Here is a 23,343-nt window from a genome sequence, read left to right as displayed (position 1 = left end):
GCTGCCGAAAAAGCCCATTTCATCTGAGGGCCGTGGTGGAACGAGAGGAATGCGCTCCTCTCTAACTTCCCCAGCCCGCAGAACCCCACAGAGAGATGCTGTTACGCGGCCAAATGAAAGACAGAAAAAAAAGAGGGGCAGGAAAGAGGAAAATAACAATAACTCCATGTGCCCCAAAGAGAGAGAACAGGCTATTTGAGTAAATGCACTGCCCTTTTCGCTTCCCACGTTCCCCGGAGCTGAGCCAAAATGCTGGTATTAAATATGCAGGCTAGATTCCCCCTTATTCAAGGAAATCACCACCTTTGCTAATGGAATGGTATTGGAGAGGAACTGCGTTTCTGCAGCTTGGATAATTATGAACGAGGTCCCGTATCACCAAGTGTGTTTATGAATTAGCTATGGTTATTCATGATATTGTGCAGAGAGTAGGGTGAAAATACATAAGTGAATACTAAGCGAGCAGACCAACAGAAACGATGCTAAAGGGTCCTGAGGGGGCTTTCTCTGCCATCCATTAGTCTTCCCTGTAAGGCAAAGCTTAACAAGCTCCTCAGGCTGGGAGGTTGCCCATTGAAGGAGAGGGAGGGGAGTAAATTATGAATGTGAAAGCTCCATCTAAAGCAAGTCCACAATAAGTCCCATTCCCTGTTATTAAGCCCTCCGCCACCTGATTGTGTTTGGCGCTCCTGAAACACATGTGTAATATTCCAATTTAAAAAATAATAAATGTCTTTTAATCAAAGACTTAATAAAAAGCAAATGTACTGTATCTATAAAAAGCAAATTGTCAAACTAGGTCAACACCTGTGGTGCGGTTAAAGAGCCTCCCCTTAAAAACAAGGATTTACATTCATGCTGTTTGTTTTGGAGCAGTGCCCAGTTCTGCGGGTTGGAACCATCCATATTTCTCCTACGGGTGATCCATCACTTTAAAAAAAAGAGAGAAGACGCACAAAAACACAAATAACAAACAGATATCCTGACCTTCCTTCCTCAGGCGGATATTAGATACTCATTAAAAGTCACCTGAAACAATTTGAACCAAATTGATTTCATTATCGGACTCGGCACGACACACGAGGCCCCCACTTCTGATAGCTCAGCGGGAAATTTACAAAGTTAATTAGAAAAAAAATTGATTTTCATATAATTTTTTTTCTCCTCTGCCTGGCCATCATAAAGTGACATACAGAGGGGCTTGTTGATGCGTGGAGCTGGTGGCGTTCAGCGTGGATGCGAACACAGCAGGTTGGGCTAGGAATATTATATCTGGGTTGTGAAAATGTATTCCAGCTTTCAGTGGTAATTGAACAGTGAGTGTGTGTGTGTGTGGTGATGATAGATTGTGTAATAGCATGTTATGGTAGTGTTCTGTCCCTCCACACCCCCCCTATACCAATACCTCTTAACCTACTCACTTCCTGCATACATACACTCAAACACACTCCACCCCACACCTCTATAGCAGCAGCAGACGTGGCCTTAATTTTCTCCTGTAATGAATGTGAGCCGCCAGTCTCCCACCCCAATGTGAAGGCTTCCCCAGAAATGGGCTCTTCAGCCTGGGTTAGGGGCCCTGGAAATAGGCTTCCCTCCACCCGCAGCCCCTCCAGGTCAGCCTGTGGGAGGCCCCGGGCTCTGTGAGCCTGGGCCAGGCCTCCCATCTCCTGGGCCCTGACTGGGAATCAATCACAGAAGCTGGCTGGGAACATGAGGTGGGGGAGCTGGGTCGATCAATGAGAGGCTCCAGGCCTGTGGGAGCCCTGATGCATGGGCTGACTGCACATACACACCCATGATTCACACTGAACTCCACTATTCACTCCTATTATTGCTAAGCCCCGGGGCAGCAATGTTTATGGTGGACTGGCTGTGCCAGACCATATGAATAACATATGACTGAGAAAATTGAGTGGCATTTGCAACTAAAGGGCCTTAATTAGATTTGGATATAATCATGCTGAAAATAACTGCCCGTATACAATACATCTCCTGCGTGCTGTCGCTCCCATTTCAAGTCTTTTTCATCTAAAAAGATGAAAATAAATGTTTTCATTTGCCTCATTTGTTTTTGCACGATGAGAAAATAGGATTAAACTAACGATAAATCTTAATGTCATTAAATTCAGTATTTAGTAAAAGAGTGCAACTGCTGATAGAGTCTCTATCAGAGAATCTACTCTGTAGCCAGAATAAGTGCCCTGATCATGAGTTGTTTTACACACTGAACCTTGACCGACCTTTTATGTTCAGGTTTTTATTAAAGGCCAGACATATTAAAGGGATGCACATATTTCCCAGGAGAGGCAGCAGATCCTTTGGCAGAAACACATACATTTCACCATGTGTCCAAATCTGGGAGAGAATGTGCGTGTGTGTGTGTGTGCATGTGCATATGTGTGTGAGTCCATCTATTGTTTGCATTTACCCATGAGTTTGTGTGAACCAGTGTATATCTTTTTTAATCTTTATAGCATTTTGAAAACAATATGAGTAAATCATATTTGTGGATATGAATGTATGTGCATGCAGGGACACACACACACACACACACTGGTATATTGTCCAACTGTAAATGCACACCATGTCTGTGAATGTCTGCTTGTATCAGTGGAACATGTGTAGAAGTATTTTGTGCATGTGTGTATGCGAGTGTGTGATCAGTGTGTACCATCTGTGTCCAGATGTTGTGTAGAGAGCAGGCTGCGTGGACAGCCAGACAGTTGGCAGGCCTTCTGACAGGCCTGTGTTCCTTATTGATAGAGGGATCACAGAGACAGAGGAGTCAGCCGTGCTCAGCTAGACCACAATATTGTCCTCTCTGCTGTTATTCATCCAGTCAGCCAGGAGAAAATGGGATGTTCTGAGCCAAGTTTATAGCTGTCAGATCTGGGCCAAATAGGAGTTGAATAGGTTTCAAACATTTGGAAAACAGCATGAGGGACGTTTGATTTGTCATACAGATGCAGCCAGATTCTTTTGCCAGAGCTAAAGAATTTCATTGTATTTCAAGTCTGACAAGGATTTTAATACAGACGACTTAAAAGCAGAACCTGAAATGCACAGCGCAGTGCGATGGGGTAAACAGCAGCATGGGCCATCATGTTTGGCGGAGTGGTTAGACTGGTTCCTGAGGGCTTATGGAGGTGAGATTGCGGCACGTTGCAGCATAACAGAAAACGCTATCCGACTCTATTAACGTGTTTACTTAATCTAGGAATCCCTTTGTGCTCACGAGGTGCAGTGGATCAAATGAATCAGATGCTCCACATATCAGGAGTTGTTCTAGAGGCGCAAATATATTATTATAAAATAAACTCAGTTTGCCAAAGCTACAATAATCTCTATTAGAATGAAAATAAGAGCGTTTATGTGTTGGAGTGAGTGCCTCTGTGGTCCTGCACATTACTCCTACTCCTTAAAAAACATCTTTAGGCTTAGTTTCCATTATTGCCTTGCAGATCTATCTCTCTGACCTCGCACCCTGTGCCATCTTTCTTCCCGGGCTCCTACCAGAGTTATGGAGCGGGGCCGACGTTTATGGAGGGCAGACCTTCTTCCGAAAGCTTTGATCCAGAAAGTTCTATAGCCCATAGTTTTGCAGGGGTCATCCAGGAGGAGAGCCATGTGGGCAAGAAGTGTGCGTAAGTGAAAGCACATTGAGCTGCTTGTTCTAAAGCGGAGCCTCGGTTTGCGGAGGCTAGCGTTAAAAAAAAAAAAAGGAAAGGGGGGGGCCTTGGAGGATTTGAGGGGTTAGAAGGTGCATGTTGGGTGTGTGCAGAGTGTCTGCGAAGGCGATGTGCTTGTGCGGGTGTGGGAAAGGAAGACATACTCAGCGCTAATCCATGAGAAAGCAGCCCACAGAAAAAAACAAAAAAACGAAAACAAGTGCCAGGAAATAGTGAATCGAAGGCCGACCCAAAATTTCATCAGGCGATATTAACGGCTTTCATATCTGTCATCTCTCTTTCATCAAACTTCTCCGTCCCCTATACAAATTATTCATGCCAGCAGCTAAATGTATTCAAACCATTCTGTTTACTTTATTACTCCACTTTTATTCTGCTCTTTTCCCCACATTTGTTTACAAGAATAAAAGCCTACTCTGACAGAATTATCCCTCTGCACAACAAAAATAAATCACAGCGCTTGCACACACATCATTCACATTCAAAGAGCACAGCTAAATTATAGATGGCCCCTTTCTCCCCAAATATGCATTTCATTAGCATTTCCTTCGCTTGTTGTCTTTTTTTTTTTCCCTTCTGCCCGCCTGTGCGCATGACCCACTGACGTACGTGTGTGTGTGTATGTGTGTGTGTGTGTGTGGGGGGGGGTTTGACTAGAAAATGGGAACAGACTTGCAGCAAAGCAGGACGCGTCCCCTTTCCCAAGCCTAATTTAGGATTCAATTACAATACTCTTTAAAAAGCGTCGACTTCGCAATTAATTATTTTAAGATTAGCCTGACAGTAATGGGCCTCCCACCGACGCCAGCCAGCACAAGACCGGCCGCCTGCACCCCAGGATCACGCTGTCTCTCTACATACACACACACACACACCTTTGTCTTTCTCTCCTCATCCCCTTCATTCTCTACCTCTCCCCTTCACACTTTTAGCCTGCCTTCTCTCCATCTTCCTCTCCTGAGGAAACAAGAGATAAATCTTTCTCCTCCTCACCTTCATCTCCCTCCCTCTGTCCTTTCTCTTTTCTACCACCTCTCATTGCTGCATTACACTTTCTTCTTCTTCTTGTTGTGTTTTTTTTTTTTTCCTTGTGTTATTTTGTGTCAAGCTCTGATCTCCTTGGCGGTTGCTGCAGAATTGATATTGCTTCAGTATGGCGGACTGTTTTTTACGAGCCACCGGGGCCTTCTCCCACGTCCTCCCTCGTCCCCGAGAAACACTGACGGATGAGCCCCGTGACGGTGTGCACGCGCACGTAACACTTGCGCTCGTACATACATGTGCACACACAACCGTCTGTCACCGCTGCTGCCAGGCGTAAGCGAAAAAACGCTGCTGCCATCCTCTGCCCGCTTTGATTGGAGCCAAGCGAAGCATCCCCCCCCCCACCACCTTCCTCTCTACTGCTGCTGTTTTTTTTTTCCTTTCCTTGTTTCGGAAATGAATGTCATCATCCATCCCCTTCCTCCCTCCGCTGCGAGTCCACCCCACCCCCCACCCCCCGGGCAAACCTCTGCCGAAGCCCCCCGATTCTGTTTATTTAAATATTTGATATGTAAGCTGTCATAAAATAAATGTCAGAAGAGGGAAGGGGAATGGATATGCGGGGTGTGAGGAAAGAGGCCATTATGGGTAATGGTTTCTGATGTATGCCATGGCCCTCGCTGTGTAACCTAGCACAACCTTCCCAGCCCCCCACCCCCCCAAACCTGCACATGACTAAGCCGAGACACACTGAAGCAACAGGGGAATAGATGAAGCGGGGGCATGTACAATCTGAGTGTGTGTACGTTGTGTATCTGTGTGCTGCAGCTACACACACAGTGACACACTTGTTCGGCTAGCGATATGGAAAATAGGCCCTCCCATGCACAATTGACTTCTAATACATTGTATACTCCTCAAACCATCCATTTACCAGGCATTGCAATTTCAGGGGCCCTGAAAGCAGCACTTTGCAAGCACTTTGCAAAACACCTTAAAAAATCTCCAGCCTTTACAAATGCTCTCCCTCACCAACTGCCAGTGTCTGTTAAAGTGTCAACACAGCCTTCACTGGTATATTGAACATTTCTTTATTGACTTGCCAAGATTTCCATGCTGGACACAAGACCCGGCGCTGCCTACTGTTTAGACACCCCGCCGCCAATACCATTACAAACACGCACACGTCTCTCCCGATGTGTGCACACGTGTAAGTCTCCCAGCTAGTGGCACCCAGAGGATTACACGGCTGTGACAATTTCACCCAAGAACTGATAAAAAAAAAAAAAAAAGAACGGGAGGTAGGCGGGGTGAATAAATCAAGCACAGCTGCTGAGAAAGCAAGAGACAGAGAGTGAGTAAGAGAATCTCTTAGTGAACAACCTTGAATTTCTCCTTGATGCAGAGATGCTAAAATATTGCAGATCAGCACAAAAAAAAAAAAACGCCTAATTAAGAACAAAAATCATCACAAAACGTTCATTAGTGCTGATGGTATATCGGCTTGGCATTTCAGGGCCTTTTATTCTCAGACCTTCTTGCCTAACAAGCTCCCTGGCCGCAGCGAGGGGCTGTGGGAGGGGGGGTGACATCACACCTGGGGTCAGAAGCCAACAAGGTGTTGCCGGCTGTTGACCCCCGTCACCTCTGCACGCTCAAAGTGCAGGATCCCTCTGTGATTTTCCCATCAGTCAACACACAGGGATGTCTGGAAGGATCTACCAGTGTCTTATCATTTACATGTAACACATACATGTTCATTAAAAACAATATCATACACATACACACATAATACACATTGCTGCATTGATTACACGAACACCTATACTTAAAGCAGAAGTAAGCGGAATATTTGTGTTAATATAAGTCTTAAATAGTTATATCTTCCGACAGCAATCACTTACACAGAGCGTTTGGTCTGAAACACGGGTCTGTCAGTCACTCTGCTCTGCTCTGAGCCCAGGAGAAAACTTTCCTTGTATCCTACAACCTTTATCCAATGAGGAGAGAGAACGGCATGAAGGGCTGTGTGTGCAGCCAAGGGATGCGCGTGAATGTGGTGACGTAGGGACGAGGGCGGGGACTGCTAACTCCATCGGCTGACAAGAAGTTAGCCAAAACGACCGGATCGCTTACTTCTGCTTTAACCGCTACACATTCTTACACACACACTGATGACATAGCTACTGCCTCCCCACCCTCACAAAAACACACATCAATACATCATATCACCTAATTCACACATGTACACATGCAGACCTCCCCTTAATACACACTCTTTGTGTTCATATACCTAAATCTCTTCCACACACACACACACGCCCCCTTCTCCCCTCTGCCCCCCTCAGAGTGCGGGTCAGGTTGCCCTCCAGAGCGCTTCGCCCTCTCCGCTGTTAATTACCACTAATTGGCCCCGCTCGTTTTTTTTCCCCCTGCCATAATGGAACCATTCATCTTTACTACTTAATGAGTAGGCACTGTAGTCACCAGCCAAGGTCACCCACAACTAGCATCCAAAAGACAGAGAGGAAAAGATTCGGAAACAATCGAGGAGGGGGGGAAAAAAGAGGTGACACAGAAGAGTAGAAAGAGAGATGGAGGGGTTGTTTGTGCTTTAAACTACCAGAGGGAGAAAATGTGAATTTGCAGAAGTTTCCACACATGACTCTGCCTTTTGGAATGTGGCCAATGTGTAAAAGAAAAAAAAGTTGAGAAATGTCTGGGAGCTGTGGGAGTCTGCAGTGTCCAACGCAAACCACAACACACACAGGGAATTTCCAAAGACAGACTAATTAAAGTGCCCGTTATGCTAGTGAAAACAATAGATCCTTCAAAACAATGCTGAAAGCGCAGTCAGACCGAGCTGTAAATATAAGATGTACTTCTCAAAATGCAGAGAGAGAGAGAGAGAGAGAAGGGGGGGAGTGAGAAAGACTCTTCACTGACTTATGCACACATAATTATCAAAACAATCACTGCGAGTGTCGGCACAGACTCCAGCCCCAGCGGGTGAGAGGGCAACATGTTAGCCACCTCAACTACCATAAAACATCTAATTAACACTGAATGCATTCAAAAATATTAGTCCAGTGGCTGCTTTGTATTCATGTCTGTTGTGATTCCCAAAAGAACACAAGTTACTGTGAAAAAAACTGGTCTTATGTCTTAAGAAAATATCAAATACACACATAATACAACTGTGGAGATTTTAATAGTAAAAGGCACGGAAATCTATTCTCACATCCTACTAACACAGTCATAAATCTGGCATCAAGAATAAAATTGCAACTCAACCTCACTGCACAGGAGGGTCTACTTTATAAACTGTAACCAAATCACCTCCTAAACACTGAATTATTAGAAGTCTTCACAGTATACAGCTAAAGTGTTTGCACATGCACCCAGCTGTCAGCAACACCAGATGAGACAACAGCATCTTTTCTATTTTCTACCTGTGTGAGCAATGTAAGCTGCCAGACTCAGGTAGAGCGGGGGAAGCGCTTCACGTTCGAACATCGTAATTTGTCCTGGCGAGTACCGCCAAGATCTGACAAGCAGCCATCGTCCTTGTGGAAACATCTTTCTGTCAAGACCAGTCACATTGTGTTGTACTTCCTCCGTTCGGTCTCATGCTGCAGCGTGGCCGAGGCAGGAACAGTCATGTGCTCCTGCGAGCACTGTGGCAATCGGCACTGGCACGGCAATATTTGTAAATGGGACAGTTGTCTATGGATTATGTTAATGTGGTATTCCACACTCCCCTCTGGCATGTGTCTGACATTACAGTAACCTTTGCATGTTTAGCCAACAGTAACTATGGATGTTCATTGAGCAGGGAGACGCACACGCGCGCGCCCGCACTTAGAAACACACGGGGACACAGTGGCGCGGCTGCACAGGGAGATTAACTGTGCACAGCAAACACCTGCTCTTGAAAACTGCATCGATGTCCTCTGGAGGAATTAACATCTTAAAGAAATAATACATTTAAACTCCAGAATAAAGTTCACCCGGGCTGTCGATATCTAATCCGGTTCATCCGGTTTGTGACAGAGGAGTGGCTGGAATGTTGAATACAAGTCCAGCCATATCAGAGGTGTGTAATGCAAGAAAATAAGACAAATTCCAAGACTAAATATCTCTAACTCCACATCCACTGCAACACATTTCTAACATTTCTAACATAACATCTTCCCTCATATATTCTCTCCAGTGACCAGTGTCAACTATGCGAGTGTGTGTCTGTGTATCCATGTGTGCGTGTCTTTATAGGAGGATGCGGTGTGAAGTTGTTTCCTAAATTGCTGTGATGAAATTGATCTAAATGAATAGCGTTAAGCCAGGAGTGACCACGAGTGTCCTGCTGCGACTGTAAATCAACAATACACCAGCTCCACACACGCACACACACAGCACACACACACACACACAGCTGTAATGGACAATCCTAGCATTTGTAGGAAAGAAGAAAGATGAAAGGAACATGTTGTGGCTGGGAAAATACATGGTTGACCAGTCAAGGATTGAGAGAGACGTGCACACGTAAGTGTATATTTAAGGGAGTATATGTGTATGTGTGTGTGTGCTCGAGAAAGAGGATGATGAAGAAGAAGAAAAAACAAAAAGCGAAGTGGGACTTGCAGAGAGAAAAAAAAACGACCTGAAGAAACAGACAAAACTCATTAACAGACACTCGGTGCGTTGTCCGTGTCCCATCGTTTTTCTATTTTTGTCTCTCTGTGCTTCACAAACGACAGACAGTGCCGTGCTGGTGCTGTTTGGTTGTTGTTTTTTTTTATTGTTTTGTTTGTTTTTTTTGTAGCTGAGCAAATTGTCCCACCGTGCCAACGCTGATTAGGATCAACTCAAACCAAACAGCTAGACGTGTAACTGGAGTGCACAGTCTACAGTCTGGAGACGGAGAGGAGTGCGGAGGCTTTGATGTGTAAAGTGACAGATGATGGTGATGATGATCATGTTGATGATGATTTTTCTCACAGGCTGGTGAGAGGATGGGAGGATGGTGGCAGCATGCATCTATGTGTAAAGTCGCACACACACACACACACGTCGACTGTATAGATCACATCCATTTACATTTTTATCACCGACGTGCAAGGACAGGCAGCGGGTTGTTGTTTTTTTTTTTTTTGTGGAACACTGTCGGAAACTAACAATGAAGAAAAAGTACTTATGTGTTAATGACATCCACTTGTGAGTTTGATATTGTTACACGCTGTAATAATAAACACGACTAATGAAACAGAAACCACTTAAAATGATGTCTTTCTACAGTAAATAAAAAGACGAGAGCCTGGATTTACAAAACAGAGAAACTCTGTTTGGATTTGTGTCTAAAAATGCTCTCACCCTTAGCTCGAAGCTTTATTTGAAATGGGCTCACTTTTTTATTGGCTCCCTTCGCTAAAGGTAAGCAGAGATTTTAATATATAATAATACAATGCCTTAATGGAAAAATATTGTGCAGCTAAAATCTTTTAAATTCAGATAAATAAATAAAACTCCCAGGATAATCTGCCAATTATCCTCTTCTCTTTGCTTTTGTGCAGCTGAACTGTGGAACCATTAGTTCTATTATACGGAAAGGAGGCGGCAGAGAGTTTGGTTGGATCTTAAAAATGTCACACTGTGTCTTTGAATTGGAATTAATTGCTGCAATCACAAAATTGCTCATTTCTGGCGGGGCTGACCCGTATGCTTCGAATTTCCTCCGCTGCTGGCCAAGGAGAGGACACGGGGGAACAAGGGAAGGCAGCAGTTACCGTAAGCAGGACAGCGTTTCAGCGGCGGCCCACGGGCCCACAGATCTGTTCAGTATAGCACATAAATATTCAATAGGATATGTTGGCTGTCTAAATACCTCTGAACTGACTGCTGATCCCTTGGGAGACCTAGCTCGCTACTGAGAGCCAGGGACACGGAGGCAGATGAAAGAGGAGAGACTGTATTTAAAAAGAAAACAGAAAAACAAAAAGAGATGGCTGCGAAAGTGAAAACAATATGTACAGAGAGCCATCTGTTTAGTTAAGAATATAGCAGCTGCCATACATTTGTTTGTTATTTCTTCATTTATTTATGTATTAAGAAAAGAAAAGGAAAGAAAAGAAAAGAAAAGAAAAGAAAAGAAAGAAAGAAAGAAAGAAAGAAAGAAAGAAAGAAAGAAAGAAAGAAAGAAAGAAAGAAAGAAAGAAAGAAAGAAAGAAAGAAAGAAAGAAAGAAAGAAAGGACACACTCCTCTGGGATGGAGGGGGGAGGAGGGAGTCCTTCCATTCAGCAGCTCCACGTGGCTAATTACCATGTGAAGGTCAGGGTGGTGGCTGTGGGGGGGTGGGGGGAAGTTTGGGGCATCACCATAGCACCCACCGCCATGCGCTCTGGCGCTCTGCCAGCCACACACAAACACACTCGTAAGTGAGGAAACCCAATATACAAGTGTGTTTAAGTGCGTGTGTGTGTGTGGTTGGGTGTTGGGGGGGGCTGAGGATGGTGGGAGGGTAGGGACAACAACTGGCAAATACTTCTCTTTCCTTGCATCCTTCACAAGTGAGATCCAAAGGGAGAGGATTTTAACTAGATTGACATTTGCCAGAGTTCAGATCCTCATATTCTCTCCTCATCTCACCCCATCTCTCTCTCTCTCTTCTGTCCCTCCCTCCCCCCCCCTCTCTCTCTCTCTCTCTCTCTCTCTCTCTGTGTGAACTCAGCCAGGCCCATTCCTGAGAAGTCAGCAGCCCTCCATGTGACTCACTTCAAATATCACCTACATTTCCACATCTCTAACCTTCCTATACTCTGCTCACACCGCAGACAGACAGCAGCTAGGTCTCTATGCAGGTGTGTTTTGGCAAATCATGACCTGAGATGGAAACAAATTAATCTTCAATAAAATCTATATTCAAAAAACAGGGAGAGATACCACTGAAGATACACTTTGAGGGAAATGCATTTGTTGAAAAATAATGACTAAAGCAACACATCTGCTAGAAATATAAGGCTTTGTATGCATGTACTATTTGTGATTAAATGACTTCTGTAATACTGACATGGGCTTTTCTTTGTTTCAGTGTTCAGGCTACATGAAACACTCTCTATAAGCTGGCAGTTAAGAATAACACCAATATGCCCAGCACTGTTAAATTATTGAAGGACTTTGTTTTTGCTGGTGTGAACTGTGAACGAAATCAGAGAAGCCTGTTTATTCAGTTTAACTTGGCTGATACAGGAGAGATTGAACAATTTGCAAATAGTTTGCTGTGACTTTTGTTGTTGTTGTTGTTTTTAATAGACTCATGACGGTAAAAGAAAAAAAACTCTTGGAAATAGCCATTAGGTGCTATATCTGTAGGCTGTGTGTATCTCCATCTAAATGACTTAAGGTAAATCCTACAAATCCCAGAATGCAAGCTGGTTGCTTTAGTTTTTATAAATTGTCATCCTCAATAGATTCCACCTCTGCTGACACAGACTGAGTAAGGTTGAGAAATTAAATTGAAATGACAATCAAACGAATGCACCATCTCACCCACACGGAAAAGTCACATTTTCCCAAATGGACAATTAACTTTCATCCCCCAAAAATTGCCTCGGTTTTGATTTTTCTGCTAACTCCTGACACCGACACTTTGGATAAGACAGAGCAGAGAAACAGCTGACACCAAATCAACGCCTGTGTGCAGTAATTAAATCCTTTCTTCAAGGCGTTTACACATCAACCTTTGACTCCAGGGGATGTTGTGAGTGCACAATAGGGCCAAGCAGAAAAACTACAATTATCCTATTAGCCTACATGAGATGTCCGATGATGCTGGACATTTGCATCATTTTTTTTTTATTCTTTTTTTATTTTATTTACATTATTACTTCTTTTTTTCTAAATTTGAATTAAATGACATCTTGTGGAAACCACATGCAGACCAGGGATAACCTGTGCCTGCCAATTACCTAAGCAGGCTCTGTGTTTCATCCAAGGAAGATGAAAAACGCTGCACGGGGTCCTTATCGGACGCAACAGAGTAAATTGAAATTTCGCTCTAGTGTTGCTAATCAGCACTGCGCTGGCTGGCCAAGACAGAGATGTAAACAAAACAACATAAACAAACGGGCAACGGGAGGGGGCAGAGAGCGGGAGAGACAGAGAGCCAGAGAGAGAGAGGCGGGGGGGGGGGGTTGGACTGCTTAGTGCTGACGAAGGGGCTTCAGCCGGCTCCTGCCTGTGTACACACTCGCACACAAACAGAGACACAGGGAGAAGGGACACACACTCAAGGACACACATGAGCACGCATTTTCAAACACACACCAAGAATAAAAAGAAGCCCGGAAACACACACACACACACACACACACACACACACCTGCATGCCCATTTCCTGACCAGACCCCATGGACTGTCTGTCCGATGCAGAACATGCACCATAAATTAAATTCCAGCAGCCACAGTCAGGCCCATCACTATGCACAAGGCTCCCTGAGATAGCCGCATAATACAATGTGACATTGATGCATAGCTCCCATTATAAAGTCTTTGTTCGTATCACACTAATAATTCATAAGAGAGAAATGTAAACAGTATGCACTGGAGAGCACTGCGAAAGCAGGGATCATTTCAAGGTAAGCACATTACCAAGGATGGGATTGGGTCTCGTCTTTGATATGTAGAACCACTGAGCTTTGATTCCAATTCTGAAAAAACAAAGGCAAAACACTGAGCATAATAGTGATGAATTAGTAGAAACTATACGGGAGATATCCATTCATTTTTGTTTTATTAGGTCAGATTTTAAATGAGTTGACGCTGTAATTATCTAAGCAACAACACTCTATTTCCAACTTGCTGGGCCCTCATTATTATCTACTAATTACTTTTATTGTTCTGTGTGTGTGTTGGGTGTGTTCCGATTAGCGGATAACAGGCGGATGCTTGTTACACATATAGGATGATGTTTGATTTATGATGTAAACTTAAATAAATCATTCAGACTATATGTGCTGTCAGATTATTGCCACAGGTACATGTTGTACATGAGGAGGTAAAACACACACAGTGTAGGAACGGCCTGAATTAGCTGAAGTGCAGAAAAACATCCAGGCAGAAGGTCACAAACACTGAACACTGAATATTGTTCTGTTTCCCCTCAATCAAATTGGAGGTGGTAATTTGAAAACTAGGACAAAATCATTGTGATGAGAGCAGATTCAACACACACCTACATATCTCATGTCATCTCTGATGTGTATGCACACACACACACACAAAAAACAAAACAAACACACACACACAGTGGTGGGGCTCTGTCTTCATTTTGGTGAGTGGCCAGACAAGTGAGCGTGAGGGGGGGAGACAGCGGTGTAAATGAGGTGCACTCGTTTCGCTCACAGCTTGCTCCTGAAGAGAGGCAGTGGGGAGGGAAATTGAATTTGAAAGAGGGGAAACTGTGCCAACAGGTGACAGAGGCGTGCTCCGACCAAACGCACTCTGAAGTGAAGCGCAGTCATATCACGGGGCCAATTTGGAGGCAGTATTATGCACTACACTGCTTGCCTTTCTCACACAGCCTGTCAGTGCACAGGAGAGCAGTGCTGCTGCTCCAAATATGAATTAAACATAGGGCTTTTGTAGCGTGAACATACTGCTGCTGAAATGTTGGTAGAGTCGAGAAAAAACACAGAAGCACATGCACTTACTCCTAAAGTGGAGAACTGAAAAAAGAAAAAAACACAAAGGTTTGCAGCATTAAATCTTAAATGTACGATTTGTTTAAGGGGCTGTTTTGTTAGAATAATTACTGAAATACGAACAGTTCCGAGTACGACTCCAATAACTGGATGTTTTAACTGATGATTCATTAAAAAGACTTTGATACAAATGTATATTTCATACCAAATACACACACAATCACTAATAATTATTATAATAAAGAGTGAGATTACTGTAGGTTTCTGGTGACCATCTTATCAGCACATAATTAGCCACAATCAATACCACAGCAAACCCTCCCACGCTAAAACATTCACTTCCATTTCCCCAGCATCCAACGCAAATTGCCTTTGATTGAAACAATGTAGACTAATGAACTGCTTTTGTTTTGTGAGAGGCAGACAGTATACGCTATGCTCAACCACCTAGTACCCTCCAGTCGTCCAGATGTGCCATCCAGCAGCGTGCATAATATAGTGCATCAAAAACAACTGCAGAATGATGATGGCTCTTATGGAGACGCGCTATGAGGTCTTGGTTCAGAGTTCTGAACTCGCAGCAACCGGCTCCCCTGGCTGCAGAGCTGCTCGCTATCGATGCTATTAGAGAAATGTTTTAGCACAGGGTTCAGGGACACCCAGGGACTCCTGATTGCAGTCCCCAAAACACAGAAGGAGAAATGGTTGAATAATTACTAACACTTCCATCCTTTCCTCCAGTGTTGCAGCTTGAGTGCCCTCTAGCAAGGCATTCAACCCCAGCTGCAGTGGTGCCCATCATCAAGAGTCAGCTTCAGTGGTTATTATATAAACAGTGATTAATTGTGAAAAAGGGAGCTGCAGGGAAAACAAGTGAGTTTTTCCTGTGGTGGAGCATAAAGAGTTTCCTAATAGTATTAACAAAATGTGAATAGTCTGGATTTATATCAAATAGAACAAACATAACTGGACAACATCACCATATAAAAAGTAATTTAAGATCTCTAATTTAACTCTACATGAAAACACATCATCTATTTTTCATTGGGAGCTGACATTGCAGTGTTTTTGTACGTCTGTTCAGAGAGGAGAATTATGAGAATAATTATCAGGAGCAGCCTAAACCTTCATAAAACTTCAATTATTGCGTTGGATGGCCTCCAAGTCTGGAGTAGCTATTCCCATAAGACGTGAATGCAGTATCACAACAGCGCCATGGCCAAAGATCGCTGCAAGAATCCTCCTCTTTTTTTCTTTTTTTTCCAAAGTGCAGTCTGCCCAGCGGGGCCACGGGGAGCCAATCAGATGGCAGACTGGGTGTCAACTGTGAGCCAGGAGTAAGGAGAGCTTTTAGCCAGTTTACCTCCACTATTCAAATTTTAAGCAGAGCTGCATGGGAATAAACGAGGCGCACAGAAGCGCTCCGGCTCGACACGGAGCGCACAGAGAGGGGACGTGCTGTCTTTGCACGGCCGCGGTGTGCGCTTCATTTTTCAAACCGTCCAAGTCGGGAGATTGGAAATGCGAGAGTGCGTTATCGTCTCTGACGAGAATGCATCTGGGTTTTCTGTAGAAATATTTCACTTTGTTCCGCGAGCGCCTCGAATGGGCTACAACACGTCCTCTAAGCAGGGCGTTTCGCAACGTGTCTGACACCACGTCGGCAGAGAGGTGAAGCTGCCCTGCATGACTGTTATTCAACTAAAACTAAAATTGAAACAATACGGAGAAAACACAACTGAAGTATCAACTACAGCGATGTGACCACTGGAACAAAACACACACCCTGTGATACAGCCTTATCGTTATTTTAAGCTCATTAAAACACTCTCATTAAAGATGCTTTTATAATAAATCATGTGATATTTCTTCCTTCTTTCTGCCACACTAACACTCGCGTGGGTTCACTATTTAACACGTTTACACAAGTCAGGATTGTGTGAACAACATGGGAAAAAGGATTTAATATTAACCCACGTTATTTTAATGGGCTTAATACTCTTACCAACTACTGGACCTTGTCCGAGGTAAACACAGCAAATACACGCACGCACACACACAGTGACAGCAGCGCTGGGAACCTCAAGTTCACTGATGCTCCTGGCTGAAGTTCCCAGAACTCACCTGCGTCCTGCCGAGGCCTTGTCCTCCGTTGCCCGGGCTCATGGAGTGAGGGTGGTTCCTCTGCTGTCCCCCCCAGACGTGAGCCGAGGCGGCTCCATACTGGGGCCCCACGTCTTTCCCCAGGCCCAAACCGGCTTGCTGTTGCGCCGTGGGTCCACTGTAGTCTTGATAGGCACCACCATAACCCCGCATCATCGGGCTGGGGGAGGTCAGCAGCTGGTTGAGGGTCGGGGTGGCCCCTGAGGGATGCTGCTGCTGCTGCTGCTGCTGCTGTTGTTGCTGCTGCTGCTGCTGCTGCTGCTGACTCTGTCCCGGGAACCTCTGGAAGCCACCCGGACCGCCTCCCAGTGGAGGCTTGCCGTGGCTTGTTGAGGAGTTGCTGCCCATCATCATGTTCCCAGGTTGCCGGCATCCGGAGGGGCCCATCATCCCGTAGGCCCCGCCGCCGTAGCCCGCCCGGTACGCCGCCGGGTACTGGTTGTACTGGCTGTTGTGGAACCCCGCTTCGTGGGAGTTCTCCATGCTGTTGTGCGCCGAGGAGTGCGTTATCCCCATCCCACTGCTTTGTTGCTGCTGTCCGCCATGTTGCTCATAACAGGGCCTCGGAGTGTAATAGTTGTTATTAAACTCTGAGTTGTTACTAGTTGGCCCCAAGTTCGCGTGTTCGTACCTGGTGCTCGTCATCCTCTCCGCGGGTTTACAGGTGAGCTCCCCCTCACCTTTCCCTGGCATGTGCTGCTGCTGTGGCTCCCCGTGCCCCCCCAACAGGTTCTCTTTCCCACCGTGGTGTTGGTGATCCATACCTCTGTCCCCCCGGGGCCCCTGGCCGTTGTTATTGGCGGTGTTATTACTTTGGATCTGTCGCTGCTGATGTGGCGCAAATTGGCCGAATTGCGGCGGCGGCTGCTGCTGAGGCAGCGGCTGGGACTGAGGGGGATCTCCGCTCCCCACACATTTCAGCTTGTGGTTCGCGATCAAACCCGTTTCCATCGAGGAAGTGGTTGAATTAGTCGACGCCGAGGCGGACGTAAGGTTATTCCCATCCTTGTCGTGGCCGTCTGGAGCGTTGTGAGTCGTGGAAGTTGAATGGACCATGTTGAGCTCGTTTCGGCGGTGATGGTCTACATTATTCAGAGTCCCATCTCCGGCGCCCAGCATCGGTCCAGTTCGCTGCGCGGTCCCTCCTCCTCCGCCTCCTCCGGATTTCCCCGAATTGAGCTCCGGACCCAAACCGCTGGATAATTTCTTATTTTTGTTATTAGTTCTGGTCGGAGCCGATGCCACTTGCGCAGCCATGGTCACTCCAACATCTCAGCGCGCAGTGACAGCAAGCTCCGACCAGCCGTGCACACACAAAATAATTCAAGAGAGGAGGAAAAAACACAAGCTGGGTGGTGAAAAATATATTCAGTGGAAAAGCAAGCTTTGTTCTAGCGCTGGTGTTGCTGTTGTGGTGGTGAAATGGTGCGTCAGTGAGGCTTCATGTTGAGAGTTTCTCTGCCAGGTTTAAACGAAACTTTTTTTTCTTCCCCCCTCCGCCTCTCCTCCATCCCGGTTCTCGGTAATATGTAGCAGCGTCTCCCGGAGCCCTTGTGGCCCAGCATGGCATGAGAGAGAGCGGGCTCTACCAGCTTATCCACCTCCAGGGCTCCGGCGTGCCTCACATGGAAAATCCGGACTGGAGTAGCGAGCCATAACGCACACTGCATGTTGTTTCTGAACCTTTTTTACGATGATTTGCAGCTTGGGTTTACAATAAAAAACACACACTCATGTGGCAGCATTTTAACATGACACACATTTCCTCATTCTCATAATAAAGTCAAGATTTTTTTTCTCCAGTAACTGCGTGTCAGACAGTCAAGGACCGGCTCCTTCCAATCTCTTTAAGGTGCATTTTATTTCTTTTAAAAACCACAAATAAACGGAGAATTTGAGTGATTTCCAAATTACGCACGGGCGCTGCTCCTCTGCTGCGCACAGATCCTTCAAATAAACGCACCACAAGATGTTAACTTTGCGCGAGCGAGTTTCAACGCAATTATCCAGATCTGATTTTCCCTCTTCCCACCATCTCTGTCCCTCGGCTCAAGCCAGTTCTCTGCAGCTCTGACAGGAGTTGGACACGCAACCACAAGCTGTGCGCAATAATGTTGCCATCGGAATAAGAATGTAATCACACTTTATAGCTGCTATAATGTTGTAATATCTGTAAGCACACAGTTCACCCACTATGCCATCCACTACCAACCACTTCTTTTCGGACTGAACGAGGATAATATTCCCCTACAACAAAGAAGCACAGCAGTCCTGTACTAAGCTGGATACCAAGGAGATATATCAAACTATAAACTATAGTATATTCTTTAGAACAGTTCACTATGAGAGCAGATTAAAAAAAAGCCATTCATAACAATTAGGTCAGTATGAACTCACTGTAAGTCTCCATAGGAATGCAATATGAATATTAAAGCCAGTCTTCATTAGGGTCTTAAAAGGCTACACTCTTTAATTTCCTCCCTTGGATTTATTTGTCAGAGACAAACTTGTCTGAAGTGATAATGACAATGAAATGAAAAAAGGAAAAAAAAGAAGAAAAAAAAGAAAGATCAACCCCAGGCTGCAGTGTAGGACCACACAAAACCAAAGTCTACAAGATATGCTCTCCCATCAGTGGTATTCAAACATGAATGTAAAATAGTGCTTAGTAAAGAAGCCGGGGTGTCTGTTGGGACTTGAATGAGCAGAGGGTCCGCTTTGATGAGATCAGATGCATTTGATCAACAGAGGGAGCTGCGGATGAAAGAGGGGGTGGAGGGGAGGGGAGGCGGGCGGAGGGGAAGAGAAGGATTTGGGGATGAGAGTTGTGCTGAGGATGGCCATGATATGATGACTGGTGGTGGTGGTGGGGGTACATGTGAGGAAGATGATGCTGATGGCAGAGGAAATGAGGGCTGTGGTAATGTTGATGAGTACAGAGGCACAGTGATAATCTCGTTTTTTTTCCTTCTTTTTCTTCTTTCCACACCAAACTGTTGCTTTAGGTCAAACATGTTCAAAACAATGAAGTACTGTTCACTGCCTAATACAAGTGGAGGATAATTCACTATGAAGCCATGTCCATGACAATGGGAAGACCCCTGCTGGAGATACAGTGTCAGTACAAGTTGGAGCTTTAAAAAAAAAAAAAACATGTATAAAAAAAACAAGCAGACACACTTCACGTTCAAGTAGGACAGAACTGAATGAAAAGAAAAGGTCATCGTATAGATTGGTGATTTTTCTCCCCACATAACACAATCGATTGCAAGAGGCTCAATCCAGTTTTTCCAAAATAAAAGCTCAGTCGTTGGAGGCAAATACTGTAAAAGCAAGTGACATCCCCAGAAACCTTTCCTTGCTGTTTGTCTTTATGAGCCCATATGGCAGAGAATAAAAAGCTATAACACTGTTATGTTCCAACTACAAGTCTCCGTGGTGCTCAGCATTCAATACGCTCAGGCCCATCCTATAGCATCACCACGACCAGATGGCCGTTTATCTGGAAGACAACCTAAGACATCACATTTACGTCCCCTGTGAGTGTGTGATGGAGAAAACGTACAGGTGACATAAAGGGGCTGCTCTTGGTGTGTGTGTGTGTGAGTAGAGGCAAAACTATATCTCCTTAAATGATCAAGGATTTCTATGTGTTAAGTGTCAGCATCACTGGTTACGTGCACCTTTTCTGATTAGAACAAGCCTCATCCACACCCTTCCTGCTCTCTGTACTTTGTGCACATGACGATTCTGGCTCCCATCAGCGTCCCAGATCAAAGCCTCAGCTCTGATCTCATCTAGAGCAACACTAAGGCTGACAGTGAGGGGACCTCGGGCATTAGCATATTCTATGATGGCGCCCGGCTTTTCAAGCCGTTGCCTCGGCTGCAGCTCTGGGTGTGCCGCGCTGTGGCTTTGCAACTCTAATTTCCCTCTCTCGCTCATTAAAAAAAGCCCACTGTTCTCCTATTAATTCGCAGACACACTGATCTGTTTGAATGGTGAGGATGGGTGTGTGTGTGTGTGTGTGTGTGTGTGGGAGGAGGGAGGTGGAGGAGGGCAATGGCTCAGCGCATTTGCATTTATGTTTAATTTATAACCTTCAGGGGCCCCCTGATGCAGCAAGATTGAAACAATAACTCCAGACAAACACGGGGAAGAGAGGAGGAGGAGCCGGAGGAGGGTGGATGGAATTAAAAATATACAGATCTGGGATGGTATGTGCTTTGAATGTGTGTGTGTGCATGTTGGCAATGATGCTGTTAGAGGCTGTGCACGGCGTGTGTTTTTTGGGAGCACTTGTTCATGCATCTGCATCAAGGTGTATCTGAAACATGCACACACGTACACACATACATAGCGCTGACAGAGAGGCAGAGGTCTCCAATCCGCAGGGGGATAACATGCCACGGTGAGTGTCTGTCAGGAGGAGAGCTGGAGTCTGTTCTGGGGGGAGTCTGCAGGGATCTCCCCCTAGCAGCACAGCAAAGAACAGCACAGCACAGCACAGCAGACAGCAGCAGCAGCAGCAGCACAAGCCTGGCCAAGCACAGAAAGTGGGTCAGCCCAAAACACACACATGCACACCCAGATACACACACACACACACACACAGCTCAGACGGATGCAGCCCCGGTGTCACACTGTGGGTGTGTTTGACAGAAAAAAAGAGCGTGCAGAGAGGAAAATGCATACATGGTGGTTTGTGTACGTGAGAGGCAGCATGGTAGCATATTTTGCATTAGTGATGTTGATGTGGAGGGGGGGGGGTGTCTTGTTAAAGATGAAGGGTGGATGGCTAAGGAGTAAATGGAGAGAGGAGGAGGTGGGGGGGGGGGGGGTCTAGCTGAGACAAAAAGCCAGCCAGCTATTGTGAGAACACCCTATGGAAGTGCATCAAATTGATCCATAGTCTTTTCATTTCAGGCTTGGGTAAATAACAGCATTTGCATTGATCAGTCTGCAATACCAGGCAAAGATGGGCTTGGGAGCATATGTGTGTGTCTGTCTATATGTGTGTGTGTGTGTGTGTGTGTGTGTGTGTGTGTGTGTGTGTGTGTGTGTGTGTGTGTGTGTGTGTGTTGGTGTGGCTGGTAATAAAACACATCTCTTATTCCTGTCTGCTCCTTGAGGACTCGAGGGCCTCACCAGAGCCCTACAAACGGCTATGATGGATAAAATGTTTTCAACAACACTTGAGAAGAGTGGATGCTATTGTGTCCGCCTGTATACTGAAACACAGAATCACAGAATTCCCAGGACGCCGCATGCTCTATTTATGTGTTATGAAAAACATGACTCAAAAGAAAAACGGAAAACAGCCATGCTCTACTTTCACTGTCAGCTATCATGTGAAGTGTGAAGGGGAGGAAGACGATGAGAGCGAGATGCAGACGTGGAGGGGGAAAAGGAGAGGAGAGTGATTTTCTTCATCCACGCAGATCCTATCGTGATGGTGACAGGGGAGTGGGCTCAGAAATCCCCACCACCACCACCACCACCTCCACCCTTCTCCTACCCCATACCCACCCTGTCCCCCCCAGTCACTGCTCCCCTCCCTCCCATCGACTGACTGGAGGAGTGTGTGAAGTGTCCCCCGAGAGGCACAGACTCAAAGACGGTATTTACAAGATCCACACTGAGCCCACTTTTAACTGCCTGTGAAGAACTTCTCCCGCCGCCTTTGATGTGCCAACCTAATGGGGAAGAGCTCGCCGGCAGTCATTGCATATGTTAGCGAGGCAACGTGAGCTAATCCGCTAGCATTGCAAGGTAGACTTCATGCTGCTTGCAGTAAGTGAACACTTCAAATGCTGTATAGCTTTGGTGCATTGCTGCCCTTGGAGAAAAAAAAAAAAATCCCTACTGGCAAACAGACGCTGATGCGATGCGTCAACTTTTACAGCAAATTAGAAGCACCGAAATCCACAGATGAGTACTTTTTGCTTATTTCATGGTGGACTTAGCATATTCATGACTTCGTAAGAAACTCTGCTGGTGTGATCATTGAGACTACAATAAAAACTCAATAAGATGCGCAAATTATAAACCAAGTCATATCAACATTTAACCAATTTACAGTACGTATTGTTGGAGATCCTACACCATTTTCTTTTAACCGCGTTTATAGAAACTATGGTACAAATACATTAAATAGCTTTCTCAGTCCCCTGCAACTTGACACACCCAGATGGGACGAGCAACATAGACATAGGAGTCTGTTTACAGCGAGTTAGCTTTGCTTTCCTTTCTGGCACACGTGGAGAAACCGACTAGTGTACTGTCAACGGTGGGGTCAAAGGTCACCTGGCACATTAGGGGACTCATTTTCTTAGTTGACCAACGGCCCTCAAACACGCATACAGTGTGCACGCATGAGCAAATACACAGAGGTAAAACCCTGATGCTTGTCCAACTTAGTTTTATCTTTAACAACAGCACTCAGAAGGAAGGCTTTCATAACAAACAGAGGCATTTGGAACGATTTTGAATTAGGCTAATTAGGTTTGTGTTTTGTTTGTTGTTCAGGAGGCATGATCAAAGTGATATTTCACCAATTTGTGTCAGTTCCGGAGGAGAGGAGGAAGAGTTTGGAGAATGCTGCCTATTAATTTCCTCAGGTTCGGCACGCTGTGCGTTAGGGACGGTAATCAAAACAAGAGAATTATGAATAATGAAAAGTGTTGATCAGAAAAGAAACAAAACAGAAGATTTGTGCTTTATTAGTGGCTTATTAGTAACAGAATTGGACTCTACATGTTTTTTTCCCCACTGTTTTCAAGCTCTTTAAAAAGGAGGAGGGGGGTCT

At 45.3% G+C, this 23,343-nt stretch overlaps 1 protein-coding gene across 6 annotated transcripts in view; it reads right to left on the bottom strand.

Annotated features, from left to right (window-relative positions):
• The window catches only part of LOC146964100 (AT-rich interactive domain-containing protein 1B-like), a 207,650-nt gene that overhangs the window by 163,901 nt on the left and 20,406 nt on the right, over positions 1-23,343 (bottom strand). For 4 of the 6 annotated variants that reach the window (XM_085767919.1, XM_085767920.1, XM_085767923.1 and 1 more), the window contains exon 1: positions 16,497-18,103. The exons of 1 other annotated variant lie outside the window; for it this stretch is intronic. In XM_085767919.1, the coding sequence (XP_085624045.1) occupies positions 16,497-17,792 (1,296 nt within the window). In that variant the 5' untranslated portion in view covers positions 17,793-18,103. Of the gene's footprint in view, positions 1-16,496; positions 18,106-23,343 lie in introns of those variants that run through there. One more of the 6 variants, XM_085767922.1, reaches the window with a different exon arrangement.

This window comes from Trachurus japonicus, chromosome 22, assembly GCF_045865225.1.
Source record: "Trachurus japonicus isolate A0001 chromosome 22, Traja_1.0".
NCBI classification, from domain to species: domain Eukaryota; kingdom Metazoa; phylum Chordata; class Actinopteri; order Carangiformes; family Carangidae; genus Trachurus; species Trachurus japonicus.
The sequence above is the reverse complement of the archived record's forward strand: the minus strand, read 5'-3'. Positions and strand labels throughout refer to the sequence as shown.